Source organism: Octopus bimaculoides, chromosome 14 (genome assembly GCF_046866305.1).
Source record: "Octopus bimaculoides isolate indiv1 chromosome 14, ASM4686630v1, whole genome shotgun sequence".
Lineage (NCBI taxonomy): Eukaryota > Metazoa > Mollusca > Cephalopoda > Octopoda > Octopodidae > Octopus > Octopus bimaculoides.
The window spans coordinates 7,665,508-7,685,507 of NC_142941.1; the positions used below are offsets into that span (position 1 = coordinate 7,665,508).

The window sequence follows — 20,000 nt, forward strand, 5'->3', positions numbered from 1 at the left end:
TGACAAAAATTTCTCTACTCAGAAATTTCAAACAAAATAGTTTTGCTTTTCTGTTGGAATGTGAAAACTTGACAATTGTTACTAATTAAGTGACTTTTTTAATTAAACTACTAAAATTTAACTAAGCTCTTTGTTCTATAGTTATCATTGTAATTAATGCTGTTAAGCAGTGTGAAACTAATGTTACAATATACATTGTAACCAAATTTTTGTGTCATTCGTGTATGCATAGCTGTATGGCTTGCTTTTCAGCCACGTGGTTCCAAGTTCAGTCCTGTGTGACACTTTGGTCGACCTAATCTGTGAGAGTGGATTTGATGGACAGAAACTGAAAGGAGGCGTGTCTATGCATGTGTGTGTGTGTGTGTGTGTGTGTGTGTGTGTGTGTGTGTGTGTGTGTGTGTCTGTGTATCCTTGTTTAGACATCATGTGATAGTTGTAAATGAGTGTCATTGCCATACAAGTGGGGTTGTGCACTTTCAATCTGCCGTAAAAACCACGTTTGGTCATGGGGAAATATTACCTTTGCTTGGAAACAGGTGAGTGTTGGTGACAGGAAGGGCATCTGGCTGTAGAGAATCTGACTCAAAACAATTCTGCCTGACCCATGCAAGCATAAGAAAGTGAACACTAAATGATGCATGTGTAAAGGGGTTTTGTTTAAGCATACAGTTGGCTTGCTATACCATTAACTCTCACTTTCCTTATAATGTTTCTTCCTTCTCTGTTTACTCACTAAAGATTTAATTTCTTTTGTTATTTCAGGCTGGCTATGTGGTTCCAGTGCCCTCTATATGGAGTCATTAACAGAAGAACAAGTTGCTAAAGACTGTGCAAAAGTTCTTGGCAAGTTCCTTCAAAACCCAAACATTCCATTGCCCAAAGTCATTCGGTATGTAGACACATTTCTTACATCTGAATGTGTGTTGCATGTAATAAAATAGTGGGATTGCTTAAAGGATTGGCTGTTTTTATTTCCTAATTTTTAATTTGTTTTTATAAATTAATATTTAAATTAATACCAAATAAAATACAGCTCCAATGGGAAGTCAGCCACAAGAAGATTCAACTTTGAAACTTCAGACCAATAACTTCAGCAAAGCCCTTTGCCAACATGTCTGCACTTCTACATGTTTTACTGAAGTTGTGGAGGCACATGACTTACTTAATGGTTAGGGTATTCAGCACACAGTCATGGGTTCAATCTCTGGTGGCACATTGTGTCCCTGAGCAAGACATTTTATTTCGTGTTCCTCCCGTCCACGTGTCTAGCTAAAATGAGTTGTGTCTCTATATAACTGGAACCCTCCTCTTTGCAATCGACGGAGTGTTAGTTATTCTACTGAAGTGACTGTTTTGCCTTTCATGAAGGGACATAGCTGAATGAGGATTGTGGGATAGCCACAGATTTTATAACCCAAATATTCTGAGCTTCAGTATTTAATGATTTCAAATTTTGCAGAGTAGAGGTTTCATACTGAATGTTTTTTGCTTTTTTTTTTTTCCGTTTCAGTACAAGATGGGGCAACAATCCATACACTCGTGGTTCCTATAGCTACATCCATATCCATTCACACATCGAAGATATCTACACCTTACAGGAACCATTGCAAAGCCTGCACAGTAACAACGTGAGTTTTTAATACCTCTATCCATAATATTTACTTGAGCTAGTGCAGCTAACGAGGTCGTTCATTCGAGAATGACTGTAGCAAAAAAAACAAAAAAAAAAAACAAATGGAAATAATTAAAAACACAAAATGCTGCTCCTTACATAACCTGCACAAACTGGTTACTAGTTTCCAATAGTTTTTTTTTTTTTCTTTTTATGGAAAAATTATAGCTGTTTAACCCCAGGTCAGCTCTGAACAGGCAGACCTTTGATTAAAATGCATTCTTGCCATGATCATCTTAAATGTTTTGTGGGTATGTCGGTTACATTATCTAATTGCTTTATAATTATTATTATTATTATCATTATTATTATTTAACCTTTTAGCATTGACCCAAATATTCTACCCCTGTTCAAACCAGCCATATCTGGCTTCTCATACCTACTCTACAATGTCATTCTATAATTAAACAACTACTTGTTGAAATCTTTATATATCTTCTTGCTTGAACTGTTCTAGTGTGTAATTGTCTTTTTTTTTTTTTTTCTCTCCCTTTCTATTTCAGCCTCAAGTGTTATTCGCTGGCGAAGCAACCCATGAGTGTTTTTACTCTACCACGCATGGAGCCCTGTTGACAGGCTGGAGAGAAGCAGAGAGGATAAAGGACATGTACACTTTGTCGACTTCGTCATCTTCATCACCCTCCAACACGACAATATCCTCCACAGCTGCTTGTTGCCCAACATCTGTGGTCGCATCGTAGTAGTGATTGCTTCCTCTCTCTCTCTCTCTCTCTCTCTCTCTGAGTTTTTTTTTTTTTTTTTTTTTGCCATTTTTTTTTCCTGTTGTCACCAGCTGGGTTGGGTAGACCTCCATTTATAAAAAGGTGACAATCAGCAAAGAAGGGAAAGGAAGTCTCCAAGGGGATGGAACAGGATGGGACAAGACGAGACAAGACAGAATAAGACAGGACAGGACAGTGAAACAAAAAGCAACTGAGGAGCAAGTGGAATTTAAATTCTCCGATTAATGTTGCCTCGTGTATTGCTCATTCTGACATACAGACTGCCTGAACGTGTCCTCAGATCAGGGTACTTCTGTCTGTTTGGGTAGAATGAGTTTCCCTCTATGACTGCAATAATTATTTTTGCGAGTATAGAAGCAGTAATTTTTTTTTTTTTTTTTATGGTGTGCCTATAGATGCCATGTCTACAACTTAGTTCACATGTGACTAGGTGTATAGATTATTATACTGCAAGGGAGATTGTATTTTCACTTATCTATTAATTTAATTGGTCAAAATCATTGATAGGTTATTGAATGTCTGTATGCATCTGTTGTGATTAGCTCTCAGATGCGTTTAGGTAATTAGGTACAATTAAAATATGCAGGTATTTATATTCATAAGTATGTGTGCATGTGTATACAATAAAACATTTGTCATGGATAGAGACTCATAGCTGCATTTTTTTTTTTTAAATACTGATTCTTAGATGTTTTCTTTCAACACTCAGTTTAATACATGCCAATATTTCTACCAACAAACTCCTGTACAGATGCCAATGAGGGAGTCACCACAACTACACTTGATGTGTTAGACATAGCATTTAAATCTCCCTTATATATATATATATATATATATATATATATATATCCTGTCTTGAAAGGGAATGGAGACTCGTTGGATAATGTAGTCCTAGATGTACAGGATAGTCATAGCTGTAAATGCCTTTGATCTGAGATTTGATCACTTAGGACAGGCCTGGGGTTTAACACAACTGTGTGTGTATGTGTGTGTGTGTGTGTGTGTTTCTATACTTAACTGATAGGGACTTGGTGGGGACACAATGAGAGAAACGAGTGCTGTATGACTTTTTCTTGTGTCTTCTCTTTGTCTTAATGTATTCACAAATAATATTCTTCAATCAATTCTAGCTTAATGTATGTGTATATACATATAGATATATATGTAAATATTTTCTGTATTTATCTAAAACAAAATATATATATATATTCTTGTAGATTTGCATGCTACATTTCTACATAGTCAGAAGTGTGTGTGTGTGTGTGTGTGTGTGTGTGCATTCACTCGTATATGTTGAAGCATATCTACATTATAATAATGACTGCGTATGCAGTCATAAATGCAGCTGCATGTCTAAATGTGCACATTTCATTTACATTTTTGAAAGCTGTGTGTGTATGTATGTATGAGTGCTGCTGTATAGCACATTTGTTGGGTCTCAAGCTTAAAGCACTTGTAGGCTGTATGCATATATCTCTCTCTTGTGTGTTTTTACAAAATATATGTATATATATATATATATATATATATAAATTTGGGTGCATTTTTATTATTTAAAATGTCAGACATAACATCCTCGACTTCTTTCTATTTTTTTTTTTTTTTTAAGTACATAATTTCCTTCGTTAAAAATCCTCATCACCACAAATTTCCTTTCCTCTTTTCTTGCTAGTATTAAGGCCAAAAATGTACAGGTGTAACTTGGCTTAGTAATTGCAATAATACTAGGTTTTTCCACTTGTGGCTGTTAAGTTCATATCTACCTTTACATGTGTGGGTCTTTTTGGTTTTTGTTTTGTTGATTTTTTTTTTTTTTACCTTCTACCCCTAAGGCAAGATTTTTCACTCTAGTCAGCTTACGAAATAAATGCCTAGGCTGATTGAAATTATTTATTACTAATAGAAAAGCAGTGATGGAGTTGCAGAAACCTTGATGCCAATGTAAAAAATATCTTGTGCTATTTTTGGTTCCATCCCTTCCACATTCTGAGCTCGAATCCAGCTCAGATCAACTTTGCCTTTTTTTTTTTATCCTTCCGGGGGTGTTCAATGAAATAAAGTACCAGTCAATCGACTTCTGGGGCGGAGGGTGGGGAGGGGGAAGAATCAATAAAATAAAGCAAGAATCAATCACCTGTTCCTGCTCCTCAAAAAAATTCTGGGGGTTTTTTTTTTTTGCCAGTGTAAGAAATTATTAATATTAATCGGTTAGAAACAATGCTCAGAGACAGGTGCAATGAGTAGTGATATATATATATATGTATATATATATATATATATATATATACGAGTATTAAATGTGTGTACACAAATAAGATAAAAATAGAATGAGTAATTATAGTAGGTGAGTGTGAGGCAGTGGACTTGCTTCCACCTGCTGGTTTAGATGCCTGGTACATACATGGTCGTTGTGTTGGCTTTAACCCTTTGGGATTTAAACTGGCCATATCTGCCCCCAAATATTGTGCGTTTTATGTTCAAACTGGCCGGATCCAGCCTCTCACACCTACTCAGTAATGTCATCCTAGAAATAAGCAGTTCACCTCATCGAAATTTTGAAGCTTTGAGAATAATGCAGCGATTCGTTCAAAACAATGTAAATAAATGAGCATTAATGAAATTGCAAAGAGCCCTCAAAGTGTTGAGGGGTTAAATTTAAACCAGTTGTGAATCCGAGTGTCTAACCCTGCACGTTTATATAGCATAATGGCTAATACACCCTGGTTTTAATCAGGGTGGCATTTGTCCGTGTGACACTAGATAGACTTCCTTTATTTGTGTATGTATGTGAACACATAACAATGTGGATGTAAATGCCTACAGAAGGAAGGATATTTGATATATTAGAACTTTATTTATTCATCCAAGTGTTAACCCTCATTGCAACTTAGAATTCCACCGGCTTGGGTGTATGTGTGTATGTACATATATATACATTGAGAGATTTATTTGAAGCTGATGGCTCATTCCATTGCTTCTTAATTTCTTGCAATATGTGTGTGGTGGCATTAGGAAGGTAAACTAGCCATAGAAACCATGCCAAAACAGACATGTAGCCTGGACAGTAGTACTTCAGCTGGACAGCTCCTGCCAACCCATACCAGCATGGAAAACAGACATTAAATGATAAACATGTCTCCAAATGTGCATGCCTAAATTCAAAAAGATTTTTCTTTTACCAGACTTAGAACTGTTCCCACCACTTTCCACTTTTCTGCATCACCTGGTTTTCATCTCAATGCAACAATCTGGAGCTAATTTGACTCTCTCCACACTGCCCACCTCCCTCCTTCCCAATGATTTGAAGTAGGCTAAAAATAAAAGGCTTGTATATAAGGGGGGGGGGGTGTTTCTGTCTCATCACCACCCTCTCTTCCCCACTCTCTCTCTCTCTCCTATTTCTTTAGCAATGTGATGAGTAAGTGTAAAGCATTATGTCAGAAGAACTAAAGTACCTTGAAGTGTTTGGTTCCATCTCAACATTTCTAAGTTCAGATCTCACAGCAGACACCTTTTGTCTATCTTCCTTCTGGAGTCAGTAAAGAAAACCCCAGCAAATTGGTCCTGCTCCTAAAGTATGTATCAGTCAGTATCTTTCCACCATAGTGTTTGGCTTTGTGCCTTATTATTATTATTATTATTATTATTATTAAGGTGGTAAACTTGTCTGAACCATTAGAACACCAGACAAAATGCTTGGCATTTCTTCCAGATAATTCGTGTGGAGTTGAAATTCCAGCAAGTTTGACTTTGTCTTTGGTTCTTTTGGGGTTGATGAAATAAGTTCCAGGTAAATACTGGGATCGATGTAATCTTCTTGCATCTCTCCCTGAAATTGATGGTTCTGTGCCAAAATTTGAAATCATTATTGTTATTTATTATTATGATTATTATTATTATTATTATTATTATTATTATTAAGGTAGTGAGCTGTCAGAATTGTTAGCATGATGGACAAACTGCTTAATAGCATTTCGTCTGATTTACATTCTGGGTTCAAGTTCTCTTGAGGTCATCTTTTCCTTTCATCTGGTCAGAGTTGATGAAACGAGCGCCAGTTAACCACTGGAGTTGAGGTTACTGACCACCAAATTTCAGGCCTTGTGTCCATAATAGAAAAAAAACATTATTGTTATTGTCAGGTTTGCGGATTGACGGAAGCATTGACGGAAGTTGGACAGAATGTCTTGTGATATTTCATTCAGTTCTTTGTATTGATTTCAGATTCTGCCATGACCGACTTTGCCTTTCGGCCTTTCAGAATTAACGAAATCAAATTCCTGGGTCAACTTAATTGTTGGCCCTGTGCCTACTAAATTAGAAGCAGTTATTAGGGCAATGGATTGGAAAACCAGTAGAGCATCAGACATGCCTTGCAGTAGTTTTCTGCATCTTTACATTCTGATTTCAAATGCTACCAAGATGGATTTTGCCTTTCATTCTTTTGGAGTTAATAAAAATGTAGTGCCAATGAGGTCTTTTTAATCAACTAACCCTTCTCCCTGCCAAATTTGTGGCCCTGTACCTATGTTATAAATAATTATTATTCTTCTGGGAGCCAAGTACAAGCATAAGGCTTATGTTGAGTTCATATCCTGACTTCAGTCCTGCCATTAGTGACTTAAGGGTCCCTAATGTGTTGCTTCTGTACAGGCCAAAACTGTATCATTATCTTAAGCCCCTCACATGGTGATTAACACAACAGTACAGAAGATTTTCAATTAACTGATTATGTTTGGGTTGGTTTTGTTTGGTTTAGTCTGGTGTGGTTTTCTAGTTGGACCTGCTTTCCATTCATCCTTGAAAAAGTCCTAAACATGGGAATGAATGCCACTCTCATTTAATGTAAATCTTCACTATTTCTAGTGCTACATGTTCAACATTTACTGGTTGTTCAAAAAGTCTCTCCGCAGTTAGTATTTAATGGTTTTCGGGTGATTCTTGTACACTAATCCTTTATTTGTTCCCAGACAAAAAAAAAAAAATGTCTGGCAGTGTTAAATCAGGTGATCTTGATGGCCAAAGTCCCTTTGAAATAATCTGTTCACCGAAAACCTCATGAAGTAGCGCCATGGTGATGTGCAGGATGGGAAAAATTCACTGTGGAGAGATTTTTTTAACACCCTGTATTATTAAAATTTTTTTAATCATAACTTACATATATATGTATAAAATATATTTAATAACTGTCTGTTTCAGCTCTATGCAACATTAAGTTGCTTGGAGCCAAATCAAACTTATTGAATTTTGTATGTGTGTGTGTGTGTGTGTGTGTGTGTGTATATATATATATATATATATATATATATAATTTTATGTGTATGTAACTCCTACTAATTGTGTTGAGTGCCACTTGCTTTTGTTTGTCTACTCACTTGTGTGTGGATAATCGATAAATATAGTATATAATTTCAGCGTTTGCTTTTCCATGCTTGCATGGGGAAGAATATTTTGAGGCAGATTTTCTACAACTGTCATCACACGTTTCCAAGTATGGAGATCATTCCCATTGGTCGGACATGTTTTCATGGAAGATTGGAAATGGAGGGAATTGCTTGTATGTGGCCAAAATATACCTCCTGCTTGTATGTTTTAACTGGCCTGATCTAACCTGTTGCACCTGCCTGCAACGTCATTCTAAAAATAAACCAATAACATCATCAAAATCTCTAAGCTATTAGACAATACATAATTAATTCAAATATGAATAAATAAGCCTTACATTTGGCAGAGTAATCTGAATGCTAAAGGTTAATCTTAAGCTGATCTTTCCAACAATACCTTTGAAATAATCAAACCGATTCAAAGGTAACAGTGCCTGTGTGTTTGTTTTTTTTCAAATTGGCTGTCTTATTCAGTCGCAATGTTATTTTGTGTGTGTGTGTGTGCGTGTGTTTGAATTTACAGAATCTTTTTTATTACTTTATGAGTGTTTTCTGTTGTTACTCAGTTTTGTTTCTGCTCTTGTGAAAGAAGGGAAACTGGGGAACGCCAGAGTAATAGTGGAGTGAATCCTCTCCTTCGAATCTCTCTCTCTCTCTTTTTCTCTCTCTCGCATATATCCACACATGTGCGCACACGTACATATAGCTTAATCTGTCTATTTGAGATGTCCAATAGCACTCCGGCTGTTTGTCTGCCAACCTCTCTCATATCACTGTGCTGTGAGTGGTAATCTACCCTACCCTACTCTACCCTTGTTCTGTGTGTACATACATTTCTCCGCTATTTCTCTCTTCCTCTCTTGGGACGCACACATGCAAATTCTCCATCCATCCATTCACACACCATATTGCCCACCCCCCTCCCGACTCCATTTATTATTTTTTAAAATTTTCTTTGTTGATGTTGTACTCTCTCTCTCTTTCTCTCTTCCCCCTTAACAATCCACCCTCGACTGTTTTTACTTTTATTCATCACCTATCCCATATTCTTTCCACCAACCTCTCTCCCCCTCTTTCTCTCTCTCTCTTCTCCCTGTAAAAAGTAGCAGTGGAGAAGCCACAGAAAAATAATAAATAAAATAAAATAAAATGAAATAAAATATTGTTCATATTCATAAATACTTTTTTGTAAAATAATAAAATTTAAGGAAAATAAAATTAAAAATATATATATTTGAATTTCTTTTTCAATTATTTCATTTGTATTTTTCCCTAAATCTATTTAATACATTTTTTAAAGACTTTGTGTATGTCTCATTTCATATATATATATATATATATATATATATATTATTAAAGTGGAGAAAAATTCAAAGGCTGATGCATATATTCATTCAATCCATATTAACAAAATTCTCCATAGTATACAAGGTGCATACATAGATGCATTCATCTATATGATATATAAAAATTTCTAAGAATTTATAAATATATAAAAATTCATGCACATAGGCGCAGGAGTGGCTGTGTGGTAAGTAGCTTGCTTACCAACCACATGGTTCTGGGTTCAGTCCCACTGCGTGGCACCTTGGGCAAGTGTCTTCTACTATAGCCTCAGGCCGACCAAAGCCTTTGGTAGATGGAAACTGAAAGAAGCCCGTCGTGTGTATGTATGTGTGTCTGTGTTTGTCCCCCCTTGACAACCGATGCTGCTGTGTTTACGTCCCCGTAACTTAGCAGTACGGCAAAAAGAGACCAATCGAATAAGTACTCGATCACTTGTAGTCGAGCAAATTCACCCCAGGACTTATTCTTCGTAAGCCTAGTACTTATTCTATCGGTCTTTTGTTGAACCTCTAAGTTTCGGAGGACGTAAACACAATGTCAAGACAAGGAGACACACACACACATAGCTACGTGTGTGTGTGTGCGCGCGCACACACAATAGGCTTCTTTCAGCTTCTGTCTACCAAATCCACTCACGAGGCCTTGGTTGGCTTGGGGCTATAGTAGAAGATACTTGCCCAAGGTGCCACACAGAGGGACTGAACACGGAACCATGTGGTTGGAAAGCAAACGTCTTTCCACACAGTCACGCCTGTACCTACACCATCAAATTTGTTCGTTTTTAAGATAGTATGGCTTGACTTAATAGAGGTTTAGCTGCTATTTCAGACAGGTCGTGCGATGACATTTGAAGCCTTGCTCGTCGTCTTGAAATTCGTATGTTTACAATTGGTATTCTTTCACATTTTTCTAACGTTATTAATTTATTTTAATCACTACTTATAAGATAGTATCACATCACATCTTCAACGCAGTATCATAAGGCTATTTTAGTATTTTTTTCTTTTTCTTTCATTGAGAGAGAAGGAAAAGATGTCTGGAATGAAGGAGAAACGTATAATAATGTGATTTAAAAATTGCTTTGCACGCCATCTTAGTTTGAAAGACACGCAATTCTGTGAAATAATTTGAGAAATGTATGTACAGAAAATGATGGTGTGCGCAGCTAAGTTTTCACATACAGCTGCTTCATAAGTCTGGCAATCTTCCTCCTGTTTACGTGGAGCCAGAGTAAACAGTTAATAAACAAGAAACAGAATATTGTAAAAAGTGAATGGCTTAACAAAGATATGCATTTACGTTATATCATACAAACAAAAAATTTGAATGATATTTCAACCAAGCCTTGAACTAAATTTCTATTGTTAGACTAGACTACGTTGTATCACGTTTTTGTGTTTTTTTGTTTTTTTTTTGGTTTATATGATCATAAAATGAAAGTGGGAAAATTATCGTGTGCAATCGACATTAAAAACCTGAAATTTTGTTCGAATTATTATTATTATTATATAATAATAATAATAATAATAATGATCCTTTTTACTGGAGGCACAAGGCCTCAAATATGTGAGTTGAGGACTAGTCGATTACATCGACCCAGTGCGTAACTGGTACTTAATTTATCGACTCCGAAAGGATGAAATGCAGAGTCGACCTCGGCAGCATTTGAACTCAGAACGTAAAGACAGAAGAAATACTGCCAAGCACTTCGCCCGGCGTGCTAACGTTTCTTATTTCTTTATTGCCCACAAGGGGCTAAACATAGAGGGGACAAACAAGGACAGACAAAGGGATTAAGTCGATTACATCGACCCCAAAGAGCGTAACTTGTACTTAATTTATCGACCCCGAAAGGATGAAAGGCAAATTCGCCCTCGGCGGAATTTTAACTCAGAACGTAACGTGCGATGTGCGCGTCAGTACGTATGTGTGCGTACCAATCTTTTGCCTTTTTTTTTTTTTTTTCGATATAATCTATATCTATAAACTCTGAAAGGCATTTGTGGAAAGTTATGAAGATTTTAAGTCATGCGATGGTAAGCACTTGTGTCGGTATGATGCCTTTCGTTTTCCTCACGCAAACTAACTTTTAAAATCTTGAAAATCTTATTTCGTATTTTCTATTCATTGACGCAGACGATCGTTTCACTTTCCCCAGACTCAATAAACCGTCTTACTAAGATATAAAGACATTAACTTGACTGGTGATTACAGCCCGAGAGTTTATGGGAAAGCGATAATTATATATTGTTTTACTGAGCTGTAAATAGAGAAACAGTTTTTTTCTCTCTTCTACAACATAGAAAGAAGCGGACATTTTCAATGAAATTACTCGTTGCGGATCTTAAAATCGTGAAGACAATACCAGACTCCATTATTAAATCACTTTAGCGTGGTGATTTGGCAGAAACAGAGTGACGGCTTTACAATATATTTAGTTTCGTCCCTCTGTTTTGATGAAGTAATAAGTCGTATCGAGTTCATTCGATCGATTGAATCGATCAAGTACGATGGCTAGATTGTGGTGCTATGCTTATGTAAGAAACCATTATACTTATATATAGGCGTTTGAATATTTTTTAATGAAATCTTCTACAAATACCTTTCTGGTTGCGTAAATTACGATTATATCGGAATTTAACGTGGAAAAAAAAATTGATGGGTGCACACACATACCTACTGACACGCGTCGAAGAATTTTAGTCAAACTTATACGACCCCAGTACTTATTTTTTGTAAAGCCTTCTGCTTATTCTATCGGTCTTCTTTTGCCGAACCACTAAGTTACGATGATGTGAACACACCAACACCGGTTGTCAAGCGGTGAGGAAGGGACAAACAAAGCCGCACACACACATTACATACACGCACGCACGCACATGTGTGTGTATATATGTTTGTGCCTCTGTGTTTGTCCCCCAATATCGCTTGACAACCGATGCTGGTGTGTTTACGTCCCCGTAACTTAGCGGTTCGGCAAAATAGCCCGATAGAATAAGTACTAGGCTTCCAAAGAATAAGTCCTGGGGTCGATTTGCTCGACTAAAGGCGGTGCTCCAGCATGGCCGCAGTCAAATGACTGAAACAAATAAAAGAGTAACTTATATTTGTTTTAATAAATGGTTTCTACATATTTTTTTTACATGTATTTAATTTTGTTTTTCAGTATAGGTTTTTAGGTGTGTTTTTTTCCATTAATTTCTTTTAAAATGAGAGAAAACAACGTGAGGTCGAAGAAGCTGTAACTTGAAACAAAACAAGTTGAGGTACGCTCGTACTCCATTCTACTCTGCCGTCACTCCTTGCCGCTGTTATGTAAAACAAATGAAAAAACAGCTTACATATGAACCCAGTTACAACAACAAACAATAATCTCGCATTCCAAGATTTAAACATGGAATTCTGAGATAAACTCTCCTACATTCTATCCGCCCTTTAAATTGAGGCATGCACTAAAGCTAGATAAACGAATTTCTAATTTAACTTTCAGTCGTTAAAACCCTTTCGAAAAGTGCTTTCATCCTAGTGATATCATTTTTCTCTTGCTGTAAACAACAGTTCGTCAACAGCAGCTATCTATTTTACAAGCAGTTAAGTATTTTCGAAACCAAAACGTAATATGGAAATACAATCAACGTATACAAATTTACCGACAACACCCATACAACTAACAGTTTTGATGTTGATTCAATTAAACAATATACGTCAGCATGTGTGGTTGATTGCTATTGTTGGGTTGTTGAACAAAGATACATTTCGTTGGCTGCGTGAAGAATAACAGAAGCGAAACCTACGAACTTGTCTTGATTTAAATTTTATAAGTTTTGTTCTCAATGAGTTTCTCACAGCTTATAAATTTAAATCAGGACAAGTTTTTGTTGTGAAAACTATTTTACTTGCTCCTCAAGAAATTATAATAAATGCCATCAAATGCAATGAATGCACGGAAGACTACATTGGACAAACGAGAAACTCTCTTTAAGAATGACATTAAATATTCATCGTCAACAAATACGTCATCCCAAAACTAGACAAATTCCACTTGGGGAACATCTGGATTCATGTGCGAAAAATAAATTTTTAAATTTCTTGTCTTCCCACTCTATCAACATGCAGACAATACTCTAGATCAAACAAGAGTTAATAAGGAAAGTTCGTTTATTAACAAAAAAAACATACTACCTATAAAACAATGGTAATATACGATTCTCCTCTTTCTGTGAATTAATTATTGTAGAGTGTCTGCTTGGACTTGTTCTTAAGAAAACAAAAATCCATGTAGCAGCTAGACCGTGTTAACAAAAAGGGAATGTTTTAGCATATTCAATGGGAGGGTACTTGCACTAATTGATAGCCCTATTGTTCGACAAAATAATAAGCAATAATTATCTATAACACTTTTATGTAAACAATTATTACATCACTTATTCATATCTCTCTTTTCTAATTTTCAATGTGAATATGGTACTTAAGCTTAGGCACCAGGATTAAGTATGGTACTATCCATACAATTCCAAAACAAGGTGATTAAAATCAAAATAAGCAACAAGGATACCCTGTTGCTTATTTTGATATCTATCTATCTATCTATCTATCTATCTATCTATATATATACGTACGTGTAACATAAATAGTTGTATATGTGATCCTGTGTACACAGACAAGTTGTGTAGCTTAGTTATTCACATAGAAGGGACACTCTTCAGACCAACCGGAAATAAATTTAATATTTATTTTTCTAACGATAAGCAAATTGGAATCGAATTTTAGATATATTTACATTTGTTTAAAACAACAACAAAAACACAAGCAGCAAATACTGCTGCTGCTACGATGTTCGTACAAGGCGAATGAACGCGAAAGCAAATATACTTCAGAGAGGTCTTTAACCTACGGCATGGTTCAGTGGCCAGACCTCTCTTCCGTCTATGATTAAATGTCAAAATGTCTGAAATTTGCTATTGTTAACAGGAGGAAAAAGTTTCCGGTCTATTAACTTCAGCTTTTAGAGATGAAAGCTTTGCGCGCGCGCGCGCCCCAACACCCTCACCCTACCCCCACACTCACGCACACACACACATACATACATACACATACATACATACACATACATACATACACATATACATACACATCAAGACACAGGCATGGATGTGTGGATAAAAAAGTTCGCTTTGCAGTCACGTGGTTTCAGGTTCCGTCCCACTGCGCAGCACCTTGGGCAAGTGCCTACTACTATAGCTCCGGGTTCAATTTGGGAGACGGAAACAATGCGGAAGCCCATGGTATTCGCACACACAAATACACACACACACACACACACACACACACATATATATATATATATATACATATATATACGACGGGCTTCTTTCAGTTTCCGTCTACCAAATCCTCTCACAAGGATTTGGTCGGCCCGAGGCTATAGAAGAATACACTTGCCCAAGGTGCCACGCAGTGGGACTGAACCCGGAACCATGTGGTTGGTAAGCAAGCTACTTACCACACAACCACTCCTGCGCCACCTCTGCACGCATTCAAAACAACAATAACAGTAGCAGCAACAACAACAACGTTTTCTACAAAAAAATTTTTTTTTCATATAAAATGATTATATTTTGCCATGCGATTAATTTTGCTGTGTGATTAAATTAATATTTTAAAAAAACAAATTATTGTTTGGCTTTCTATGCAGATATTTGCTTTTTATGCAGAGATTCAGTTTCAATGCAGATATTTAGTTAAACTTTGTGTGGGTTATATCGCTGTTGAGTGGTAGCCATTTTTTTTTTAGGTCGTATTGTAAATGTTGAAAAATGATCAACGTTTTTTTTTTATCTCTTTATGTATACGAGAGTTATTTAAATATGTGTTTCAGTATGGGTTCTCTGAAGGCGGTATTGACAAAAAAATTTTTTTTCTTTTTTCATCAGTTATGATTGTTAAATAACAAGCTCCACCGAGTGACAAGTCACACGTCCTTCCGCCTCAGATACAAGGAATGATAATAATAATAATTAATTCTGGTTTTATTGGCCACAAGGGCTAATATAAATTACAAACATGTAAGGACAAACACAGGACGAAGGTTACAAAGGGTTTTGTCCGAAAAGAAGAAAACGTTCGTGTAAACAATGAAAATTTTGTTGTTGGCACTCCGTCGCTTACGACGTCAAGGGTTCCAGTTGATCTGATCAACGGAACAGCCTGCTCGTGAAATTAACGTGCAAGTGGCTGAGCACTCCACAAACACGTGTACCCTTAATGTAGTTCTCGGGGATATTCAGCGTGACACAGTGTGACAAGGCTGACCCTTTGAATTACAGGCACAACAGAAACAGGAAGTAAGAGAAAGTTGTGATGAAAGAGTACAGCAGGGTTCGCCACCATCCCCTGCCGGAGCCTCGTGGAGCTTTAGGTGTTTTCGCTCAATAAACATTCACAACGCCCGGTCTGGCAATCGAAACCGCGATCCTATGACCGCGAGTCCGCTGCCCAGACCACTGGGCCATTGCGCCTCCACAGAACAACGAGGATAACAGAGGGGGAGGCGCTTCGAAAGGTTACACGTGGAAAACCCATAAAAGCCACGGGAGCCTGGTCAGAAAAATAAGAAAGGGGTATAGAGCCCTTTCTCCTTTTACATTACCTTTTTTTTTTACAGGTGTATCCTCAGAATTGGTCCGTTCATACTGGCCATTCTTCCAACAGTCACCCATCTTTCAACAAATTTGCTATGAGACAGCACTTCCCTCTCTACTCTCATCTTCCTTTTCAAGATGATAATGATGATGATGATGATGATGATGATGATGATGATGATGATGATGATAAATGCTCTGATGTAGTACCAGGCAGTGGCTCTCATGGCTTCTGATCTTAACTGACAGAAAGTATTATCATGTACATTGTTTTGTCTTGGTATAAAAAGATGGGTTACAGCAAATATTCTGCTCAGTACCACAGATTTGCTAGTCAGTTGTTTGACCTTAACCAGTTGAGCATGTCCCTTGGTGGCTGACGATATGTGCATCTCTGATCACGAGCAGAAGTAGTGGGGGAGCATCATAGCCATGTGTTGAGAGGAATTCTTTGGAGTTTGGATAATTCACCTTTGGAAACATGGGTGTTTCGTTCAACATCCTTAAACAACCCTTATTCAGGGACCTTTTGAGCGGGATGGGCTACGCGACCTGAAGAAAATTCTTACTGGGCCCCACCTGCAAGGTCAGTGCTGTTTATCTTGATATGAGATCACCATGTCGCGCACATATGGTTGTGATGCATGTGCCTGGTGTACCCTTATCAGACACACACACACACACACATATACGATGGTGTTCTTTCAGTTTCCATCTACCAAATCGACCCACAAGGCTTTGATCGGCCCAAGGCTATAGTAGAAGACATTTTCCCAAGGTGCCACGCAGTGGGACTGAACCCGGAACCATGTGATTGGTAAGCAAGCTTCTTACCACAAAACCACTCCTGCACCTATATATGTATATGTTTATTTACTTAGCGATTCTGCAAAAGAAGCCGATAGAGTAAGTATCACACACAAAAACTAACAAACAAATAAAAAAATGTAAGAACTGCAGTCGATTTTGGTGCTCCAGCACGGCCGCAGTCAAATGGCTGAAATAAGTAAAATGCAAAAGGTAAATAAAAACTGAAGAAATTCCAATGGCATTTACATATTTCGGCCTAAACTTGACCTCGTCAGTATTAAGTCGAATTGAAGACATCGGCCATGACAACCGTTGCCATAATAACAGCGTCGCCATAACAACGGAGTCGCCAACATGTAACCTGTGACTAAACAACAGCAACCGAACCGTTACAATGTTATCGGTACTTTCTTTCGCTCTATCACCAGCAATTGCACCTGCACCGCATCCTCCTGCGTTTACTGCCACCGCTGCCAACACCACCACCACCACCACCACCACCACTGTCACTACCAGCGCTGCTACTAGTTATATCATCCCACCACTGCCACCACCATCATCATCATCATCATCATCATCATCATCATCATCATCCTCATCATCATCATCGTCATCATCATCATCATCATCATCACACGTTACACATCACATCACAACCGACGAACCAGCCTGAAAGCCTCGCCGACGTGGTCGCTCGACTTGCTAGACACAACAGCCAAATTTCTCTCCACCATCGTTTGAAAAGAAGAAGAAGAAGAAGAAAAGAAAAAAGACATTGATTATTATTAAAACGAACCGTGGTCTTGGCGCAGGCGTCGCTGTGCGGTGTGAAGACGAGACAACGAATGAGTCAGAGTGTGGTCTCTCGAAGTACTAGAAATAGCAGTTATATCTTCCTTAAATCATATATCTCCACTCAACTGACCATCTTAGAAAAGGACACGTTGGGTACTATATTCCTTGGGTATTTAGGGTACTTATCGTGTACATAGGGAACAAAGGGGAAAAACTAGATGGTCATGGTTGAAACGCTTTTGATCAGAGGTTTGTTTCCACCAGGGGTTGGTTTCGAGTTGAACAATACTCATAACAACGTTACTTACCGAAGTGCATACATCACCGTGGCCACCACCACAACCGCCGCCGCCGCCGTTACCGCAACATCTGACAAACGACCGACTCCGTTCCTTCATCTTGTGCCCCTGTGGCAAATAAAAGCAACAACCGTTTACCATCGCCATTACTACAGTCACCACCACCACCACCACCACCACCACCGCCATCACCATCATCGTCATCATCATCATCATCGCCGCCACCACGTGATCACTATTCACCGTATAATAACCACCCACCAGACGATCACAACGACCACGACAGACGACCACTACCACCACCAGCACCACCACTACCATCACCGTGCTATCACCGTTACCAAACATCTCTACAGTTGTCCATGTGACCACCACCACCACCGCTATCAGCACCACTATTGTCACTACTACTACTACTACTACTACTGTTGCTATCATGGCGGTGCTGTTTCTTCTTTCCAGTTGAACGAAAGAGAGAGACAGACAGACAGTGAGAGAGAGAGAGAGAGAGACAGTGAGAGAGAGAGAGAGAGAGGGGGGGGGGAGAGAACATGTGAATGAAACTCGTGTTTGAGCTGAGAGTGGTGTCTTGCTATGCACGTGATGGTCAGGCACGAACTCACGTGTGCAGATGGAGCGTGTGTGTCTGTATGCAGGTAGTGTGTGTGTGTGCAGATAGTGTGTGTGTGTGTGTGTATGTGTGTGCAGATAGTGTGTGGGTGTGTGTGCGTGTATGCAGATAGTGTGTTTGTGTGAGTGTGCGCGTGTGAGTGTTTGTATGTATGCACGAGCGAACATGTGTGTGTGTGTATGTGTGTATGTATGTATGCGTGTGAATATATATATATATATAGATGTGTGTGTCTGTGTACCTTTCTGCAAGTATGTGTGTGCAAAATTGCACATTTTGGGTATGTACCTGTATGTATGCAGGAACGACTATGTCTGTGTGCACGTATGCATGTGTGTGCGGCTACGCATGTATGTATCCTTTTATTCTTTTACTTGTTTCAGTCATTTCACTGCGGCCATGCTAGAGCAGCGCCTTATATATATATATATATATATATATATATGTATGTATGTATGTATGTATAATTTCACACTTGTGAGTGTGTACGCGCGTGCATGTGTGCGTACGACTATACCTGTGTGCGAGTACGTGCATGTTTGTGCATATGTGCGTACATATGTGTGTATGAGAGAGAGAGAGAGAGAGAGAGAGAGAGAGAGAGCACACGTATATATGTGTCTGTATCCGTATGCGATGGACATACATGTTTGAGTGGGCGGAATATAGATCTGTGTATCAAGAGAAAAAAAAAAACAAGGCATCACGTGTAGTATCAATGTGCGTTTGCACATCTGTTCATGCATGCATGGATGCATGTGCAATTATAAATCTACATTGGCCGACAAACACATGTAGCCACCATGCATGCAAGATTTACTGGTTTTGTATCTTTACAGATGCACAGAAGGTATTAATTAGACCAGAATGGGTCACCGTATTCCTGGATACGTCGCTGCTCGCTGTCGGCTTACACGGCAAGCATGCATATACGGTTTGTTCATGTCTGTCTGTCTGTCTGTCTGTCTCTCTCTATCTCTATCTATCTCTCTCACTCACTTTCTCTCTCTGTCTGTTTATCTATGTTTCTCAGTCTGTTTGTCTATCAATTAATCCATATATATATATATATATATATATATATATATATATATATATATATATATATATATATATATATATATATATATATATATATATATATATATATATATATATATATATATATATATATATATATATATATATATATATATATATATATATATATATATATATATATATATATATATATATATATATATATATATATATATATATATATATATATATATATATATATATGTGGCTGTGTGGTAAGTAGCTTGCTTACCAACCACACGGTTCTGGGTTCAGTCCCACTGCGTGGCACCTTGGGCAAGTGTCTTCTACTATAGCCTCGGGCCGACCAAAGCCTTGTGAGTGGATTTGGTAGACGGAAACTGAAAGAAGTCCGTCGTGTATATGTATATGTATATGTGTGTTTGTGTGTCTATGTTTGTCCCTCCCCCCAACATCGCTTGACAACCGATGGTGGTGTGTTTACGTCCCCGTAACTTAGCGGTTCGGCAAAAGAGACTGATAGAATAAGTATTAGGCCTCCAAAGAATAAGTCCTGGGGTCGATTTGCTCGACTAAAGGCGGTGCTCTAGCATGGCCGCAGTCAAATGACTGAAACAAGTAAAAGAATATATAT

General features: G+C 37.9%; 1 protein-coding gene and 1 long non-coding RNA gene across 2 annotated transcripts in view; one reads left to right on the forward strand and one right to left on the reverse strand.

Annotated features, from left to right (window-relative positions):
- The window catches only part of LOC106875038 (spermine oxidase), a 37,644-nt gene extending 35,130 nt beyond the window's left edge, over positions 1-2,514 (forward strand). The window contains exons 3-5 of the mRNA XM_014922994.3: positions 766-892; positions 1,514-1,631; positions 2,179-2,514. Of these exons, the coding sequence (XP_014778480.1) occupies positions 766-892; positions 1,514-1,631; positions 2,179-2,376 (443 nt within the window). The 3' untranslated portion in view covers positions 2,377-2,514. The remainder of the gene's footprint in view (positions 1-765; positions 893-1,513; positions 1,632-2,178) is intronic.
- A 9,732-nt stretch (positions 2,515-12,246) lies between these two features.
- On the reverse strand, positions 12,247-17,833 carry LOC149132615 (uncharacterized). Its single transcript, XR_016244202.1, has 2 exons — positions 17,704-17,833; positions 12,247-12,457 (listed from the first exon to the last, which is right to left on the reverse strand). It is a non-coding gene; the product is annotated as an uncharacterized LOC149132615 (long non-coding RNA).
- Between the last annotated feature and the right edge of the window lie 2,167 nt (positions 17,834-20,000).